Below are 21,027 nucleotides of genomic sequence, written 5' to 3'. Positions count from 1 at the left end.
AAACGGCATTTCCTGCATATGAAACTTTTTTCACAGAAAATTCTGCTTTTGCACAGGAATATCATTTCTTGCCTAGAAAGGGCTGTTTTCTGCACAGAAAATGCTTTCTATGCATCCCAACCATGTGTGAATTTTGCACAGAATAAATCCCCAACTGCAACATTTTTCTGTCCAGAAAACAGCATTTTCTGCCTCCAAATTAATATTTATGCGTACGAATATTTTGGTGCAGGAAATGCTGTTTTATGTGCAAACACACAAAAACTTTGTGCAGTGTATATACCAAACTTCTAAGAATTTTTCTCATCAGGGCTTCTCAACACTCAAGAAACATTTTTCAAGATTTCAAGTATTATTTGTCCACAACAGCAATGCCCTGTACAATTCTCACTTTTCTCCCTTTCTCCCATTTTGTGCTTGTAGACTGTTGTGACTGAGTGTGTGCTCAGAAATATGTCCAGCAAGGAGTCAGGAGTCGCAAATAGAACAGGATGATTGGACTGATAACTCTCATTATAATCCTGATATGGCAAGAAAAATTCCTCTGGGCCAAAAAGGGTTCACTCATTCATTTTTATTCTAAACTTAATTATAATATTCATGTCTAATCAGCAGTGATTTTGTTTATTATGTGAATACAGAACAATCAAATATACACTACCAACTCAGTCCGATAATGTACTTTATAAAATATATATACATTGGGGCAAGGGAAAATGTTTTCAGATAGATGTGGAGACTTGAGGATGTTTTTGCACTGTGATACCTCCATTCTAAAAATGGAAAAACAACCCTGTCACCTCCACCCCCATGTCCCCGACCCTAGTTTTTACATTTCCCTCAGTCCTGCTGAAGATGTCTGGTGGAACAAAAAATCTAAACTCTCACATCTCACACACATTAAAGAGTAGATACCGTAGGCTGAAGATTTGAGTGGGGAGCCTAGAAATTGTGGATATTGTCCAGCAATGCATTTGGATGTTCTTGTTGTGTAGTATTTTGAGATTGTGCACCTGACTCCTAAATATTGGATTATGTCAGAGTCTAAAGGAGTGATGAAAAGTTCTGTGATGTAAAAATTAGAAATGCTTAAACTAGAGCCATAATAAAGGGGAATGGGGGCTGAAAGAAAGAGATTAGATAGCACAATCCCTAGGTTCAGTGGGTTCTAACAGTTCTTGACAACATGTTAGAAGCAGCCTAATTTTTTTCCAAATGGTGTGCTTAAACCACTGGCTCCTTTTCGCTCCCCAAGTAACAGGTGAACAATGGCATAGAGATAGCCAGTTCACAGTCTCTCAGACTGGTGAGGGGGCATACTATAGTCTGAAAAAATGAATGAATTCTGATGCACACTATATATAACTTATTTGTAGTGCAAAAACATGAGGAAAAAAACCCCAATACAATATGTAAAATTAAGAACAGTTTTAACAAATATAAACTTACCAGTATTTTAATGGGAAGAGCGGGCCTGCTTTTAGCTGATGAGACAGTCAAGTTACTTAGGGTTGTTATTGTTGTTGTTGTTGTTGTGTGCCTTCAAGTCGTTCCAGACTTAGGTTGACCCTGAGCCTAAAGTTTAGGGTGGGAATAGGAAAATGACTCTATTTATTTATTTATTTATTTATTTATTAGATGCACTTATTGACCGCCATTCTCAGCCCTTACGGGCGACTCATGGCAGTGTACAGTACACATAAAAAGACAGTTACAGAGGCCAGTATCAACAACATATGACTATACAACAAATACAAACTACATAAAAATCCGCTTCGTCTCTTAGTAGAATCATAGCCAGTCTCATTTTCCTTATACCATTCCAGTTCTCATTACCGTAATGTTGTTGCTTAGCACTTAATTAAATGCCCTCTCGAACAGCCAGGTCTTAAGGCTTTTTCGAAAGGACATGAGGGAGGGCGCCTGTCTGATGTGTGCCGGGAGAGTGTTCCACAGCCGGGGGGCCACCACCGGGTGGGATGAGGGCCGCATCTGGTTTGTGGGCCTTCGTTTGGGGATTCCTGATCTAGAATATTAGGCTGTTTTCCAGTGGTCCTGTACATGCCTCTACTGACAAGTTAGCCCCATTGAACCTAATGAGGTTTTATTTAAAATATATTAGAATGGGATTGTGGTATCAGTTCTCATTGATGTTAGTGGAAGGTAAGTTATCACTTGCTTGATTTTAACTTGCTTGATCCATATTTAACTGAGGTTGTAATCCTCACCTGGATGTGAGTTAGTCTCACTGGACTTAGGGCAACTTACAGCTGAATAGATATGTAGGTTCGTAGCTTGTTGGTTTAGGTCATGAATGGGAAAACATTTTGGCCCAAAGCCTAGACAGCCATACTGAAAATATTCCAGGGACTAGGACAACAGGCTACTCACAGACTACTTCCAGGGCAGGTTAAAGATGTAAGTTGCCCTATTCAGGTGTAAGTTGCTTTGAGCACAGAGTACTCTCAGAGTGATATTCTGCTACTGCTCAAAATTAAATGGTATGCAGCTATTATTTCTTTTTTCCTTATTGGATTCTCTCTGGCAGGAGTAAACAAACCACAGTACAAGCTGTAGTAAAACACAGGGGGGCTGCAAATTGAAGTCAACAACATCTGGAGCTCCATGAATGAAACAGCATGATAGTATAGTGAAAGCCCTGCACACATAGTTTGGAAAGGAATTCGTTCTCAGAAACCATCATTTGCAGTGCTGGTTAAGATTTCATAATGTTAATCCCATTTCCCCTCTTTTGTCAGCACCACCTGAAAAAATTGGAGGGAAGACGCCTTGATTTTGATTACAAGAAGAAAAGACAAGGCAGACTCCCAGATGATGAACTCCGTCAAGCTCTGGAGAAGTTTGATGAGTCAAAGGAAATTGCTGAATCAAGCATGTTTAATCTGCTGGAGATGGATGTAAGCAAATTGTTCTTCTGTCTTTTGCATATGTTGCCAGTTTAACGCCTTTTTAAATGACTAGCAATAACTTGAGTCTTATATCCTTGTTTCCTGGACTCCATTCTTTGAGCATGCAGAGCTAGCTTTCCAAGACCAGGTCTTATATAACTGATCAAGTTTGAACATATTGCTAGAAAACCGTGTTTGCATTGCTGGAGTCCCAAAAGCCAAACTTCACAAAATGTTTTGGCTGGCTGCCCTTACTCAATAAATTATTCTGCTTGCTGTTAACCTCTATGCAAACGGAAGCATAGAAAAAAGACCTTTCTATTAATATTTGGACAAACTGTCTAATCTGAATCTGAATTACGAAAGCAAACCTAGCTCAACCATGAATTCTTTGAATCAGCTGTCAGAATTTAAGACCCACCTACCAAGTCAATTTTAGCTTGTGAATGTAAACCTGCATTTTGACTCTGTGTATCTTGCAGTTTCACACTATCTCTTTGGTTTAACAATGTTGTACTCTGCCTAAAGCCACAAGGAGAGATTTATTATTATTATTATTATTATTATTATTATTATTATTATTCTGACACAAAATCACAGTATGTCACAGCAAATGAGAAATATATGCTGGATTTCGTATCCCAAAATCACAAGTCGAACACTTCCCAAGCATCTAGGACTGTGTGATTTTTTTTGAATGATGTATGCAGATCCAAGTACCTTTTGCAGCTGACAGATCATGATTTTGTCAATGTTTATTGTTTCCAAATGCCGGCTGAGATCTTTTGGCACGGCACCCAGTGTGCTGATTACCACTGGGACTACCTGTACTGTTTTATGCCAGAGATGATGATGATGATTGTTGTTGTTGTTGTTGTTGTTGTTATTATTATTATTATTATTATTTGATACATAACATTAGTACACAGAAAGCAAGATCACTATGCTGGCTTTTGTATTTGATCACACATCGGACATAGGACTGTGTGATGTATTAGCGAATAATGTGTGCAGATCCTAGTAGAGTGGCTATTTGCAGCTGACAGATGGTAATTTTGTCAGCGCCAATTGTTTTTAAGTGCAGGCCAAGGTCTTTAGGCACTGCATCCAGTGTGCCGATCACCACTGGGATCACCTTTACTGGCTTGTGCCAGTGTCTTTGCAGTTCGATCTTTAAATCCTCATATCGTGTGAGCTTTTCCAGTTTCTTCTTGTCAATCCTGCTGTCACCTGGGATTGCAACATCCTGAAATTGATGATCCATATTTGTTCCCCCCCCCCCCCCCACCATCATGAGGTCAAGAGTATTATGCTCCAAAACTCTGTCAGTCTGAATTTGGAAGTCCCAGAGTTGTTTGACACGTACATTTTCCTTAACCTTTTCAGGCTTATGATCCCATCAGTTCTTTGTCACAAGCAGATGGTATTTGGGGCACAAGTTCCAATGATGATGATGATGATGATGATTATTATTATTATTATTATTATTTGACTACCTTAATGCATCACCACATGTTGGAATCAGATGTAACTCCATACAGTGTGAAAAATAGCAACCTGCCCCAGAAGACTAGTCAAGGGGAATGGAATAAGGAAGTAGTGCTATATGCCGTCACTCAATAGATACTATAATACACTTAAATTAAACTGTATTTATATTGTCTTTGAATTAGAAGGATGGTTCTAATTGAGTGATAAAGTACATCTCTAGTATAGTGTAAATGTTGTCATCCACCAAAACTAAATTATTTCAATCCACATAACTTCTGCATCAGATGGTGAAAGTACTTCTTAATGTCTCCTTTAGATCAATCTCAGATTTGGTGAAAAATATAGTTATACTGATGAATTGTTTTTTTAAAAAAAAATCCAGTTGAAAAATATCCAGTTGAAACCATTTTCTTGTTCTTGTACTGGAAACATTTTTTATACCCTGTGCAAAGAGTGGCAGTCTTTTTTCCCCCTCCTGGGAGTTCCCGATACAGGCCAGAGTAAACGTCACACACCTTGATCTATTCTCTGTTCCTCTTGCTATATTTCTGGATTGCTCCACGGGTGATGTTTCAAATGGGAGATGTGACCTTCACCACAGAACTTTCCCACTGACCTTCATGCCCTTGTTATATTTCGGATTACTAAACTGAACATTTCTTTCTTTTGCTATAGTACTCTCATTCTTTAACCATAGTACTTAAGTGCTAAAGCCCTACATCATTTTAGCACGATGACTATTGAAAGAAACCTTTAAAGAGAGAACATCTAGTATATGTTTGCTAATAGGTCATCTTCCAGGAAATGGCCAGTAGCATACTGGTTTACTTTCTGTCCAACCCTGATCAAAAGGGTCTGTAACACAACTCCACATTAATTAATATTCAGTTCTAATACTCAGTTCAGTGTTGATAATACCCTTTTCACAGTCTTTTAAAGTATCAGAAGGTAAGTGTATTGAGAAATGTCTTTAAAGAAATTTCACAAAGCTTTATCTTTTCAGGTTGAACAAGTGAGCCAGCTTACTGCACTTGTACAAGCCCAGCTGGAATATCACAAACAAGCCACACAAATACTTCAACAAGTTAGTTCCAGGTTGGAAGAGAGGTAAGTCTCACAGTGATCTCTAGGGGCCCTTCCACACAGCCCTATCTCCCAGAATATCAAGGCAAAAAATCCCACATTATCTGAGTGTGGGCTCAGATAACCCAGTTCAAAGTAGATATTATGGTATTTTCTGTCTTGATATTCTGGGATATAGCGCTGTGTGGAAGAGCCCAAAGTGTTTGTTGGTGCTTATCAGTGCACCAACTAGTTGTGTGACTCTGCCACACAACCAACCATCCACATGGTTAGATGTGTGACAAAATACCTGAATAATTTTGGTAATCTTATCAAGCTTGTTGGATTTCTTTGAAGGAAATTTGACAGCCATAATTCCCTATGGCAGCTACAAATGCATAACCCAAAGTTACATTTTTGTGACTGGCTTGTATTCACAATATTTAAGAACAGTGGGCCCTCGGAATTTACATGTGTTTGGTTCCACCATAAATCCCTGCCATGTATACTAAAGATGGAGACCAGTAAAAATATAATCTTAATTCAATTTCATCTGAATGTATTTAATGTAATTGCAATGATTATAGAGTATCATATAAGGTTTCCGAAAAAACATGCAGTTGCCCAGGAGCAGCAGCAAATCCTACTTCTGTAAGTGACATCTGAATTTACAGAACTTACTTGCACTTTGTGTGCAATTCCCATGATCTTTAGCCAACATGGGCACCAGCAGCAGACCAGACTTATGCTATCTGTTCCCTTTACGAATAAATTGTGGTTTTTTTTTAAAAAAAAAAAAAGTCAAGTGAGTTTTTGGAGCCAAAAGGATTAAATCTAATTCTTTTGAAAATACAGACTAAAGTGTACATCCTTATTTAATCCTTAAGATTGGTGCTCCCCATGTATACTAAAGGCTGTGATCGCCTTCAGTCTTAGCTAAAGTGGTCAATGGGAAAAGATCCTGGGAATTGAAGTTGATAATATTTGAAAACCGCCTCATTGTTGAAGGTCAATCTTTAGTGTAGAAAGTATGCTTAATAGCATACCATGTTTAACCTTGACATCAGACATGTCAGTTCAGTTCATGAATAATTACATATGAATTATTTGCATGTATAAGATTTGTCGATAAATTGCTATCTTATAACACACATGATCATCTTCTGGCAGAATAAAAGATGCATCACTGCAGCCCAGGAGAGAATATCAGCCAAAGCCACGCATGAGCTTGGATTTCACCAGTGACAACCCTCAGCACAATGGAGGAATTAATACCGCTACCACTCCAAAACCCTCAGGTAAGAGCACGAAGCAAGGAAGCACTTGAAGAATATGTAATAGGAAATGCTGTATGAGATTCGCTTTGATATTAAGTTAGCTTCATATGACAACTTTTTACATATGTCTATGTTCCTTAAAATCGTCTATTAACTCATGATGACCCCATGAATTTCCCAGGATTTTTTAAGACAAAGCAGACTCAGAGATGGTTTTGCTAGTTTGTTCTTCTGAAATCTAGTCCACAACATCTGGTATTTATAAGTGGTTTTCAATCCAAGTACTAACCATGGCCAACCCTCCTTAGCTTGCAAGATCAAATGGGGTCCGCTGTCCTTAGAGTACTATTTAGTCTTATTGTCAGCATTATTACCAAAGTCTAATCACACAAATGCATTGGAATCAAATATGGGAAATACTTTATTCAGTTTACCATGAGATAACTCATTAAATTGGGCAGCACTAAACTACAACCTCCAGGATTCCTCCAAATGTATTGTCAAAGGCTTTCATGGCCAGAATAAAAAAAAATGGCCAGAATCACCTCACAATCTCTGAGGATGCCTGCGATAGATGCAGGCAAAACGTCAGGAGGGAATGCTTCTAGAACATGGCCATTTAGCCCAAAAAACCTACAACAAGCCAGATTCCACCAAATGTTGCCATGGCAGTTAAGGTGGGATGCTAGCACTATAAAGTATAGTTTGACAGGGTCCATGACACTGACAATCCATTTCTACTTTTCATGGAATACATGAAAGTCAAGGGCCAAGATGCAGGATGGATTGTTCAGTCACCGTGAATAAAGAAAGAGAATGGGACCTCAGGTAGCATTGACAATGCTATTCTTAATGTCAATTACTATTCTGATTTCTTATTCTTGAAATTATTTTGCATCTCACCTTTTGTTCAATGGGTTCAGGTGAGTTCAAATTGATTTATAGTGGGAGATGAAGTTCTTCTTCTTCCCACTTTGTCCTCACAGTTACCCTACGAGCTAGGTCAATCTGAACAGGAGCCATTGGCTACTCTGTGGTCCCATCTACACTGCCAGTTTCTGAATCCAGGTTATCTGCTTTGGACTGGATTATATGAGTCTACACTACCATATAATCCAATTCAAAGGTGTTAACCTGGATTCAGAAACTGGATTATATGGCAATGTCGATGGGGCCTGTAAGTTTCATGGCTCAGTGGAGAGCAGTACCTGGATTGTGCAATTCCCAATGCAACAATGCCAATGCACTGCCTCACACAGAATATGGATTCTTTTCTGAACATCTGCTCTCATCAATGATAAACAAGAATAAGAACTCCTTTGCCAAGTGATGCCATCACATCCAACAAGGAATGAGCACAAAGGATGTAAACATCACATCCATACCCTATCTGCTCCTTTTAATGTATTTATGATATTTACATAGATCACTGCATATCATTGCTTTCCAAATAGTCACAGCATAAAATAATGAAAATACTATATTAAAATGCAGTAGCATCAGAGAAGAAACCACAATATAATCTCCTGCAGAGAGATAATAATAAAACCATTTTATAGCAAGACTAAAACGGTACAGTCTATAAACTGTAGTTCAGAACACTAAAAGCAAATAACCTTTTTGCTGGGTTCAGAATGACCATAAAGAAAGTAATTAACATGCATTTAAAAAAGCTACATTCCTTCTGGTCACAGTGGCATCATCTGCTTGTTTTGTAAAGAATCATTAGAAATAATATCCACTCTGCCATTTATTTTTGAGTAACAATAGTTGCCAACATAGTTACCATTTATCAAATAATCTTACAACTGGTAATATTATTAAACTGATCTGATTTACAACTGGTAATATTATTAAACTGATTTTCCTGTTGAAAATCTGTTAGCAATTTTTGCATTTTAGGGCTGTTTAAAAAACAATTAAATTGTTTTATTATTAATATTAAATAATAATAATAATAATAATAATAATAATAATAATATTCTTTATTTATATCCTGCCACCACCTTCCACAGGGACTCGGGGCAGCTTACAAAATAGCACAGAAAGATGCCATACATAAGATACACAATACATAAAACAAAATACATCAACATGAAAACAATAATACATTACATAAACCAGGTATGTAAATAGGACAAAACATCCTCTATTAAAAATAGAATCAGTTAAAAGAGCCATGTGATCAATATGGCAGCCCAGCTGAATGCAGAGAACATAGATACAAACTGCTAAGTGACTAGCAATCAGTTCTGGTTACTGTCTAAACATTATCAAATGCCTGCTGGAAAAACCAAGTTTTTAACTCTTTCCTAAAGTGTTGTAGTGAAGGGGCTTGTCTAAGTACACTGGAGAGGGCGTTCCAGAGCCAGAGAGCCACCACTGAGAAGGCCGTCTCCCTTTTCCCCACCAACTGAGCTTGAGATGGAGAAGGGACCAAGAGGAGGGCATCCTCATCAGATCTTAGAGCCCACACCGGTTCATAGGAGGTCACAAAGATAGGTTGGACCCGATCCATGTAGGGCAGTGGTTCTCAACACCTGGGTCCCCAGGTGTGTTGGCCTACAACTCCCAGAAATCCCACCCAGTTTACCAGCTGTTAGGATTTCTGGGAGTTGAAGGCCAAAAACATTTGGGGACCCAACAGGCTGATAATCACTGGTGCAAGGCTTTATAGGTGATAACCTGCACTTTGAATTGGGACCGGAAACTTATTGGCAGCCAATGGAGCTGCTTAGTGTTAGTGTCAGTAGTAGTGACAGAGTATAGTGTGCCCTTGGCATCTGCTGGGATTTGGTTCCAGGACCTGCCTTCACAGATATCAAAATCCATGGATGCTCAAGTCCCACTGTATACAATGACATAGTACAATGTTACCCTTTATATAAAATGACAAAAATCAAGGTTTGGTTTTTGGAATGTTTAAAACGTATATTTTCAGACGATGGATGTTCAACTCATGGATACACAATCTGTTGATGTAGAAGGCTGACTATATATAACAAGATACTCTTCTGACAATGAACAATGCCGACAAATGAAAAGCAATAAGCAATACATTACTTTTACAAAGTAAGGTAGCATTCTGTCCTTGGTTTTGTGTGTGCCAATAGTGTGTCTTTTCCTAACCCAGCCTGTGTCTTTCTCTGTAGGTGTTGCCATGGACCAACCATGCTGTCGATCTCTGTATGACTTTGATCCAGAAAATGAAGGGGAGCTTGGATTCAAAGAGGGGGATATCATCACCCTCACTAACCAGATTGATGAAAACTGGTATGAAGGCATGCTTCATGGCCAGTCAGGCTTCTTCCCTATCAATTATGTGGAAATTCTTGTCCCTTTGCCTCGTTAGAATGGCTGCGTGAGTCCGTATGTCTTGAGTCCCTGTCTCCCCCACCAAAAACAACAAATAAAGTCATGTACCACTGCTTTTAAAACTACAGAAACAAATCAATACAATGGCTGCTTGCTCCACATCACAAGTACAAGCTGCAGTGGTGAACTTCGTCATCAGGCCCCCACAGACAATCTTTGGTTTTTGTGTCATCATACTACGTAGTGGTGATGTGTGGTATCTTCTCAAGGCAGTGGAGCCAGGCACATAGGTGTGATATCACTGCCATGGCTAATACAGATTTGTTTGCAGCCATGGGGAGGGAAAGCAATAATGACCAGTGGTGTGTGATGCAGTGACAATGGGAATTGTTGAGTCTTGGGAAAGATAAAGCATATCACCACTGTAATGTCATTTTAGTTCTTGATAGAATGAGGGGGGAATTATCCTCAGTCATTCCATCTCTCCCTTCCAATCGAATGCAGTTTGCAAAGCCTAATAATAATTGCTAACCTGCTTTTCGTATCTTATCTCAAAAAGACTCAAGTCCTGTCTTCGGAGAAAAAGAAAAGGCAACATATTCTCCAGTTTCTCTGCAAATGAGCCACTGCTATTCTGTACATGCTGTTTGCATAGAACTAGCTTTTATGTACTAGATCAAAAAGAGGGGGTCAGAAAGTAGGTTGGGATCTACAGGAAGGCCTCTGAGTGATTTGCAGTGGGTTGACCAGGATTTCTGGCTTAGCAGGAGCAAAGATGAAGTTCATTTTAACACCTATATTAGGCCATTGACAGAAAGAGAGCTGAAGGTAAGAAGAAGAGGACTTTTGTATGAAAGGATTGTGGACTCTGCTCATTTCTGGTACTCTAAGGCTCAGAGAGCATTCAGAAATACCCTGGTTATTTTCATTTCTAAGGGTATGCATTTTGCACTGGGCTCTGGTTGGTGGACCTTGGGTTTCTAGAATGAAACAAAGTAGACGAGACAGGGCTGGAAGTCTACCCTCCACTAGACTAGGGTCTTTTCAGTATCCAGGTTACATTTTAAAAGTATCCACAGGCCAGGCATACTAAGTATATAGGTCCACAGACCCAATGTGGATGCTCAGAAACTATGAACATAAAAACCATTATGCCAGCAGCAAATATACGATACTAGAAGAAGACAAATTAGAAATGTAACTGTTTTCACTTTGTGTAAAGTCTAGGCACAAAACACTTGTAATTTTAAAACACCAAGAGCCCTTATTCTACATACTCACTAAAAAAGAATAATTATGGAAAAGCAAATTACACCGTCTATGTTTATTTTCATGTACCTTGTGTTCTTTGAACATCATTTGTGTATATTCTGCCCTCAGTGAGGACTAAATTTTAAAAAGAAATCTTTGTGCTGAGCAATTAAGGCAATGTGTGGCTATATATGCAAACATATTTGACTTATTTTTCTCTCCAGAATCTCCTATATATATTTTTTCCATTCCACCTCTTGCATTTTGTGTGTATAGTGATCCGTCTAGCCAATTCACTGTTCTTTTTCGTAACTGCTGTAAGCGCTTGTTTAATTTGAGTTACTCAGAGTTCCGTTTATCTATAGATACCTGTACAGATTTTTCCTGTGCTGCTTCAGATGTGCCACTACAGTATTGGACCATGTGAAATGAAGGCAATCCTTTGGCTTTTAATGTATGAACTATATAATTGAAAGCATCGATATTTCAAATAAAACGCTGACTGACTGGCCAGACCGGATGTGTGTGCTTTTTCCTCTCCTGCATCATTAATCTATACACAAAATAAAAGTGAAAATGTGTGCATGTGTGTATGTGATGGAGGCATCCACTTACACTGACAGCTTCCAGCCTCCATGAACTGGCAGTAGTTTCAAGTGCTGAGAAGCCTCCAAAGGCACTCCCTCCACTGACATTACCGGTTACAGCAAGCGCCATGAATATGTAGCCCAAATGCTGCCAATGTCCTCTCCAAACACTACGGCCCATTACCCAAGGAATGCTTTCATTCGGGGAACATTTCATTATAGATTTAACATGTTTCCTCCACCACACGCAGGCATCCCAGGGTTCCTTGTGTGGAATTTGCATGACCCCTCCCACAGCTCCCTTAACCCTTTTCTACCTTTTCCTATGGCACACAGCAAATACTGAGGAATTGCTCAGCAACTGCATAGACTGGAGGGGTTTGGGGGACTGACTCAAGTTGTAGTTCACCTTGCACCAAGACAGAGCACTGTGACCCCCTTCAATAATGAACTTGGACCACATTTGACATGCAGAACCCCCATGACAAGGTTTGACCTTGATTTATAGGACTGGATAAGAACGAACAAATTGAAATTGAATCCAGACAAGACAGAGGTCCTCCTGGTCAGTCGAAAGGCCAAACAGGGCATACAGTTGCAGCCTGAGCTTGATGGGGTTACACTCCCTCTGAAGGTGCTGGTTCGCAGCTTGGGAGTTATCCTGGACTCATCGCTGAGCCTGGAACCCCAGGTCTCGGTTGTGACTAGGGGAGCTTTTGCACATTTAAAACTTGTGCACCAGCTGTACCCGTATCTTGGGAGATCTGACTTGGCCACGGTGGTCCATAATCTTGTTACATCCCAAATAGATTATTGCAATGCACTGTACCTGGGGTTGCCTCTGAAGACTGCTTGGATGCTCCAGCTAGTCCAACTATCAGCAGCCAGGTTGCTCACTGGAGCAGGGTACAGGGAATGTACAACCCCCTGTTATGCCAGCTCCACTGGCTGCCTATTTACATCCGAGCACAATTCAAAGTGCTGGCTTTAGCCTATAAAGCCCTAAATGGCTCCGGCCCAGTTTACCTGTCCGAACGTATTTCCCTCTATGAACCACCAAGGATGTTAAGATCATTTGGGGAGGTGCTACTCTTGGTCGCATCTCCTTTGCAATCGTGACTGGTGGGGACGAGAGACAGGGCCTTCTCTGTGGTGGCCCCTCAGCAGTGAAACTCCCTCCCTAATGAGATTAGATCTGCCCCCCTCTCTCCTGACCTTAAAAAAAACTCAAATCCTGGCCGTGGGGTAAAGTGCTTGAACAATAGACTGATCAACTGGAAAGGGAATGTTTTTAGTGGAGCACAATAGATTTGGATTACGATTTGAAGTGACAAACTGTTTTAATGAATATTTATAACTGTTCTGTTTTAACTGTGTTAATTGTAATTATTATTTTGTAATTATTATTGTGTTGTCATCTAATGGCTGCCTGTTGTAAACTGTCCTGAGTCCCTCTTCCGAGGTGAGAAGGACGTGATACAAATGCTCTAAATGAATGAATGAACGAATAAATAAATGTTTTAAACAACAGACAATTAAAATAAACATTAAAATTAAATGTAGAATTAATACACATTAAAACATTTTAAAACATTACAATCACTATTAAAAACCATGCCATCCACAATCATGACCTGGGGCCATTCCAGTAGTCATTGCACATATTCTGTATCCATTATTTAATCTATTGCACTATTCTTTGCAAGCTTGATCCCAAAAGCCATGTTTTCACTTTCTTTCTGAAGGCCAGGAGGGAGAGGGCTGATTTAATATCACTGGGGAGGGAGTTCCACAGCTGAGGGACCACCACTGAGAAGGCCCTGTCTCTTGTTCCCACCAGTTACGCTTGCGAAGAAGATGGGTCTGAGAGTAGGGCCTCCCCAGACGATCTTAATCTACAAGGTTCTTAATCTACAAGGTCTTAATCTACATAGGTGGTGATGTGTTCGGACAAGTAAACTGGGCCTGAACTACAATATGTGCCAGATGTCTCTAGAAATGTGCCCAGCTGAAGTACAGCTGCAAATGCACTCCTGTTCACTGCTGAAATTTGGAAATCTTGGGATGAATTCCAGGGTACACCTAAGCTGTTATCTTTCCTCTTCAGCACAAGATTGAACTTCTGTTCCCTGGCCAGCTTTCTAGCATCTCTGTCTTAGCTGCATTACACTTTCTTTTGTTCACTCTCATCACTTGATTGCCAACATCACAGCAGAAAACATAAAACACAGGATGACAACTGCCAGAATAGAAACCTTAACAGGGAAGCTTGTGGTTATGATGTACTCTAGACAGGGAATGCTGCTTCGTTAGCTTTATATCTGACAATATCAGATATCAGGTACTTTGAAACTGCTGTGTCTGTGGGTCTACAACACTGAGCCAACAAAGGCATACATTATTCTTTATTTAAGGAGCAAGGATGATGCTGTCATTTAGCAGAGTCTACTGCCTTCAATTATTATGACTCCTAAGATTTGCATTTCTTTAAAACAAATGAAATCCTGGTGCTTCACTACCATAGCAGTCAGAAGCAGACATCTGAAAGTCCTCAATCAGGTAAAATGCAAATGTGCCTCCAACATAAAAATATTAATAGGGAACAACAATCAACTTGACTTTTTTCTAACAGACAACGTGGCTGCTCAGAGTCACTTGTTAATCTAATGAATATGCTTAGAAGCTAGGGAATCTCTGTGCAAAATATATTGCATTATATATGCAATTTCCAAGGAGCAGAGAGAAAAAGCAGATGAATACTCAGTCGCAGAGTCTCAACTGAGAATTTGGAGACAGTACGATATAGCACTTGGGTGACCACAAATGTATTTTATCTTAGCATTTAGAAACTGAAGATTTTCTATCAGCAGAGGAGGAACTTCATTGATCATCCCATTCCCTCTGACCATAAGGTCATTTTACACAATTAGGTGTCATTTCCCTCAATTGGTGTAGTGGTTTGATGGTTGAACTACAATCCTGCAGACTATGGCTGAATTCTCTGCTCAGCCATGAAACCCACTAGATGACCTTGAGTGCATCATAAACTCACAGCTGAAGAAAATATCATAATAGGGTCACCTTAGGGTTGCCATATGTCAGAAACAATTTGAAGACAAACAACAGCAACAGACACCCTAAACTGACTTTCTAGTTTTACTGATATCAACATTTGCTCTATACCAGCTCAGGTTTCTGCAGCTTTTGCTTGAAAATGTAAAGATTCTCATAACAGGAGAAGTCGCATCTCTTGCGGTTTTAACCAGTCCAGATTAAAGTGTTTTCCAATAGTGATAAACAAGCATGGCTCCTTTTGTTTTTATTTTAAAATCTCATTGTCTGTGCTGGCTTGCTGATAATGCTGTGCTTCCCTGAAAGAGTTGTTGTTATATTTCTTCTGCTTTGTAAGTTTACCCAAGATATCTCCATAATTCACATTAATGTGGGAAGCTGTTGCACTGGAACTCACTTTTTAGTACATATATGTAGACATTATTTTCACTTTGTATGTTTGAATAAGTATTGCACCTGCCCTGCTCACTCTCTTCTTAGTTTGTTTCAGTTCCACCTCTCCCCTTTCCTTGTTGGATTACAGCTCTCATTATCCATAGATAACTTCAGTTATGATCAGAAATGAAGGCTTGTTAGTTCTACTCCAAAGTTGGGAAAAATTGCATTAGAAGCGGAAAGCATTAAGATGGGGTAAATGACTTAGTTTTCTTGGGGTTTTTTTTGGGGGGGGGGGATAAGCATTATCTACCTCCTTCAACTTTGGGTCTCAAAGATAGGAAAGAACTTAATCATTTTCATGAACCACTCTTTCAGAAAGCACAGGTAGACAGCTGTAGCACCACAGTATTGGGTGTTCCAATAGCGGTGTGTGTTTAGCAGACCTTTCTTCAGCTTTATGACAGTGGGAAAAGAAGTACACATTGGGAGGCCCGCAGCCACAACTGCATGAGCTTTAACCTTGTTTCTATCAAGGTTGTGAATGGCTACAACATGCAAGATCATTACTTTGAAGAAAAACAACCCAGCTGTTCCTTGTTTGCAATGGTGGGCAAACAAAGTAAAGTTCAGTCCAGCTGGCCGGCTGAAGCTTGGCAAGATGTTATGCCTATGTAAGAAAAGCCCAAGGAAGTTTTTGCTCTGTGTGTTATTGTCTGACATGTATGGAAATGTTTCAGAAACACCAGCATGTTAATAATAAGGCCATATTTAGGTGCTGAGTTGGATTTCTTGGTCATTGCTCTTTGACTTTGCTGTTAACATTATATTTTGCCCAGTTTCATTATTAGTTACCTTGGTTTTGAGTTGCTCAGAAAAATGCCTTGGTTCCATTGCAGAAATGATAACATAAGGGAGACACTTTTGATAAAACTGAAAAGAAAAAAATGGCTAGAATACTTGGACAAGCTAGAATACTGTTGGGGAGATATGTCTGTGAGAATCATCCAGTTGCTTAATGTCCATATCTGGCAGAGGTTTGTTATGCAGCAGAGCCCACAAAGTGCTTGATGTGCATTAGTGCCAAGTGCTAATGAGACCAGGGTGCACCAATCCCAGGCCTGCACACCCTGTGACCCTCCAGTTGTTTTGGCCTCCAACTCCCAGAATCCCTGGCCATTGGACAAGCTGGCTAAGGCTTCTGGGAGTTCAAGGCCAAAACAGCTAGAGGGTTGCAGGTTGTGCAGGCCTGCTTCAACTCAACAGTTCTAAAATCCCTGCAGAGTTAGAGCTCTTGCTATGGACTAAATATTTTTTTGAATATTTGGTTTGTTAAACCAAACATTCAATGTTTCTATTAGGACACCCACACACTGTTCAGAATCAATAGAAGTGGTAACATCCTGCTAAAAACACTCCCACTACACAATGTTCCAGGCAAGCTGTCATCTCAAAACCAGTTGTAGGTGGAGTCCAACATTATTTCCAATAGCAAAATCACTAGAAAAGTGTGAAAGTTGAAGCATCATCAGAGGTTTCATATTGTGGTATTGCTCTTCCCACTCTAGTCTACTCTAGTCTAATAAGTGCTATAATGACAAGCAGAAATGGAATGGAAATTGTAATCCAGTGTGGATATAGTGATGGAATTGTTTTATTAGTTGAATTTCTTGCTGTCACATAAAAACAGACCCTGGAAGAAAAGGTGGTAGCAATTCTGCAAAGAGGATAAGGTGCTGCAGGGTAAAGATTATTGTAGAAGTCCTCCTTACCATTGCTACCATCTGTGATTTGCAATTGATATTGCATATATGCATTCTTATCTGAGAACATATATATATTCATCCAGTGCCTACACTGCAATGACTCAGGGAAATTCTAGCAACATAGCTAAACAGAACACAATAGACTGCCCTCTAGCGACCAATCTAATACACTATAATACATCACGGAGATATTCAGTTGATAAGATTATGGAGTCCAAAAGCAAGATCTCTATCAAAATGTTGCACTGTGGCATTCATATAGGATTTCAGCCACCCTGTTCAATCTCAGTCCCCATCTTTCCCCCCACAGTTAGCCATTGAGTCCACTCAGTTCTCATTGGACCATTCAGGGAGGAATCTTCCATCTATATTGTAATTTTTGAGTTGTACAAAGCTTGGTGTTCCCCTGCATGTATTAGTTCATCCTCTTTGAATTCTCTAGTGTTGTAGTTACTGCTTAAGCAATGGCGCAGTCTGAACGTTGGGGTGAGGGGAGATGAACCAAGTAGCCTAAGCTGAATCTTTAAAGTGTTGCAGACCTCTATGTTTCACAGATGACTTAATGGAAAATATATTCCCACTGTAAATTGTAATAAAATGTGAAATACAGAGTCCAAATTGGGGTAAGGATAGTACAGGCTATGAAACATACATAAAGTCTATTTGTTTCACTTTTCTGGCCCATTGAAGCTTTCAATAGCCTCCTGAACTGTAACACTGTTTTCACACACAAATTCCACCCAAAGATCTCCCAAATGGGTGCAAATATGTGACCCACACATATGAGCAGCAAGTGTCCAAAAGGAGAGATTACAGTAATTTAAGGGAAGCAACTACAAGGAAGTCAACCAAATCTAGCTCAAGCACAGGTAGTCCAAGAAGATGAAGGGAAATGCAGGGGCAAAGTTTCAGTCAGTCCAAACATCATTACGTGAGCGAATGGTCCAGATATACAAAGCCAAAAAAGGTACAACACAAGCAGTTGTCAAATGGAGGAAGTTTGGGGATCATGAATGCCTGGAAACATGAACTATCTAATATCCAGAGGCAGTGTCCTATAAATCTCCAACAGCTGCTGTTAACCCTTGTTGTTTGCAACATTGAAGAGTTTAAATGGTTGCAAACAACAAGAGTTGTCTCAAACAGCAGCTGTTTGAGATTTATAGGACACTGCATCTGGATATTAGATAGTTCATTAGCAAGCATTTTCTGTTTACCAAACAAATCTGTATGAAATGTTTCCTTATTCCTTTGTCACATTTCACAGAGGATGCAATTTCAATGCTTGTTGATTCCTATTGAGCAGTCTACTCCTTGGCTACTTTGGCCACCATTTTTTCAGATTTGGGAAAGTTGTCTGGAGACAGAAAGGCTCACAATCCAACCCTTCTACATCCTTGCATTCTAGAAGGAAATTTATAACATGAAAAACTCCCTCTCCAACCACTCATACCTTTCACACAGCTTCTTTCATCTTAAATTCCCCTTCAAAATAATGAGAGAAAGTGATGGGACTTCATCTCCAACTTTCATTTTGTTGGAGAAAGAAGAAAAAGCAAGGCTTTTTTTTTTGCAAGCTGGGGTGTAGAATGCAGACCAGAGAGGGTGGTTGTGGCAATTTGGCTCTTGGGTCTCATGCCTAACCCATTTTACATGAAAGGAGAGACAAAAACAGAATTGTTTGGGCAAGCCAGTTGTAGGGGTCCCACATTATTTCCAATAGCAAAATCAATAGTTAAAAAAACTATTGAACAAAATAGTGTTGAAACGAATAATATCACCTGGTAATCTACACATCATTTGTCAAGAGTATAGCTATAGTGTTTGGCTGAAGGGCTGAGAGATCTACATTAGAATATGATTTCATTGCAGTCTGTACTATCTTCATGTCCAGGTGAATGACTATGACCAACCTTTCCTTACAGATTTCTGATCAAATGTTCCTTGACTCCAGAAATTGCGTATCTCCTCTTTATAGATGTCTGTACTTTGCTCCAGCTCCAGCTGTTACAAAAGTAGACTATGCATGGCATGTGTATCCAAACTTCTTTCAAAAGTAGCTTCCCTGTAGAAAGAAACAAATAGTTCCAGATGTCAATACCTGTTGGTCTGGATAGGGTACCTGTTTTTTAAACCTTTTGAGGAACTGGGAACATATGTCTCAGTCTGTTCTTTTACTGGATTTTTTGTTCAACAACAGGTATAATGAATGGAGATGTGAGGAGGAACAGGGGACCAGTAGGGAACAGCATCACACATCTGTGCCCTGTCTTGAAGCCTAATTATTTTTAAAGAGACAGGTGCCAGATAACCGTAGGTAAGAACAATCCTTTCTCTTCCTGTCTCTCACTGAAGCCTGCCAAATTAAAAAGAAAAAAATGACCCTCTAGAGCTCCAGATGACAGACCAAAGATTATTCCTTGTATTGCCTGAATCTGTATGCCTATAGCCTACTGTCCATACTCAGAAACAAAAATCAAATGTAGCTTATGGCAAAAACAAAATAAACTTCAACTGAGTCGCCTAAGGGCTGAGAAGAGCGGTATACAAGCAAAGTAAATAAATAAATAATAAATGAATGTTCCATGGAAAGATGGAAAGGATGGCATATGATGATTGAAATTGGGCTGTAGAAAAGATGGAAATGGTTAGGAAGGAATCCCTGCTGAAGCTGTACAGACTCCCGTGTCTGTGGGACAGTATTTTCAATTTCATTTATTCAGGTTTGACAAAATATACCTTCTCTGGGCATTTTCTAAGTCTACTGGCACAATTCTGTTGAGCCAAACCTCCATCATTACAGTGGGATTTGCTGTTATCATAGTTTGTGTAGTCATGCAAAGTCTGAGAACATTGATACAGAGTTGTACAGTATTATGCCATGTTATGCAATGTGTTCAGTATTTTATCACCAACAGAAAAAGCAGAAGTATTCACTAAGAAAGTAATGGCTGCTACTTCTTGTAGGGGAGTTATGGAGGCATAAGCATGAAAGTTAAAATACTATGCAATGACATCTATTCCAATCCATCTCATCTCCACATACTGGGCATCAGCCACTGTAATCAACAGGATCCTATTCTGCTGTCAGTCAGGAAACAGCTAACCCAGAATGCCACTCCTCCTTTAAGTGATTTCTAGTGCAAAAGGTAGAATTGGTACATCTGTTCCTACTCACTCCAGGGATCACTTGTAGAGGAGTGGGGGTCATGGGACCATTAGCTTGCTGTCTTCTGAAAGACAGAGGAACAGACTCATATTGACGGCAGTGGCTGCTGCCTATAAGTGGGGATAGGGGAACTTTCACAGTCCCTATGTATCCCCTAAACTAGAAGGTAGTTTATATAGGGATCATAAATCCCAAACAGTTGTGAGTGTGCAACTCTAGGTTTTATGGAGATGTATGAGTAAGATTGATACTCTTGGCATTACTTCAAGATTAGAGGAACTTATGTGAAATTGGGTTTGCTCAAGCAACTTTCCCCAACCTGGTTCCCTTCAGATATGTTGGTCTATGGTATTGATGGAAATTGTATTCAAACACATCTAGAGGCTACAAATCAGAGGGTGCAGGGTTAGACCATGGAAAGTCCCATAATTGGTATTCATAATAACCCAATTTTATTGAAACCCATTAAAACCAAAGCCATTGTTTCCAAGTCAAAATAAAATGGACTGTTAAAACAGGCAATCCCTGAGTTATGAACATCCGACTTATGAACAACTCATAGTTACGAATGGGCCTCTATCCTCCCTCCCTTCCGTGAAATTTTAATGCTGAGCCAATGCGTGTTGGTATCTCTCCACCACCACCCATTTCCTTTTTCTTGTTATGAATATCTCCTTTGCCCATTTCTTCCTATGGATCACTCCAAACTCCTTTTCCCTTTTATTGCTATAAATCTCTCCAATCCTCTTTTCC

General features: G+C 39.6%; 1 protein-coding gene across 1 annotated transcript in view; it reads left to right on the top strand.

The window, feature by feature from the left end:
- The window catches only part of SH3GL2 (SH3 domain containing GRB2 like 2, endophilin A1), a 138,910-nt gene extending 127,092 nt beyond the window's left edge, over positions 1-11,818 (top strand). Inside the window, exons 6-9 of the mRNA XM_060762425.2 lie at positions 2,760-2,918; positions 5,404-5,507; positions 6,633-6,760; positions 9,892-11,818. Of these exons, the coding sequence (XP_060618408.2) occupies positions 2,760-2,918; positions 5,404-5,507; positions 6,633-6,760; positions 9,892-10,091 (591 nt within the window). The 3' untranslated portion in view covers positions 10,092-11,818. The remainder of the gene's footprint in view (positions 1-2,759; positions 2,919-5,403; positions 5,508-6,632; positions 6,761-9,891) is intronic.
- The last annotated feature ends 9,209 nt before the right edge of the window (positions 11,819-21,027 follow it).

The sequence above is a fragment of the Anolis sagrei genome, chromosome 2 (genome assembly GCF_037176765.1).
Source record: "Anolis sagrei isolate rAnoSag1 chromosome 2, rAnoSag1.mat, whole genome shotgun sequence".
NCBI classification, from domain to species: domain Eukaryota; kingdom Metazoa; phylum Chordata; class Lepidosauria; order Squamata; family Dactyloidae; genus Anolis; species Anolis sagrei.
Note: the sequence above shows the minus strand (reverse complement) of the source record. Positions and strands in the feature narration are given on the sequence as shown.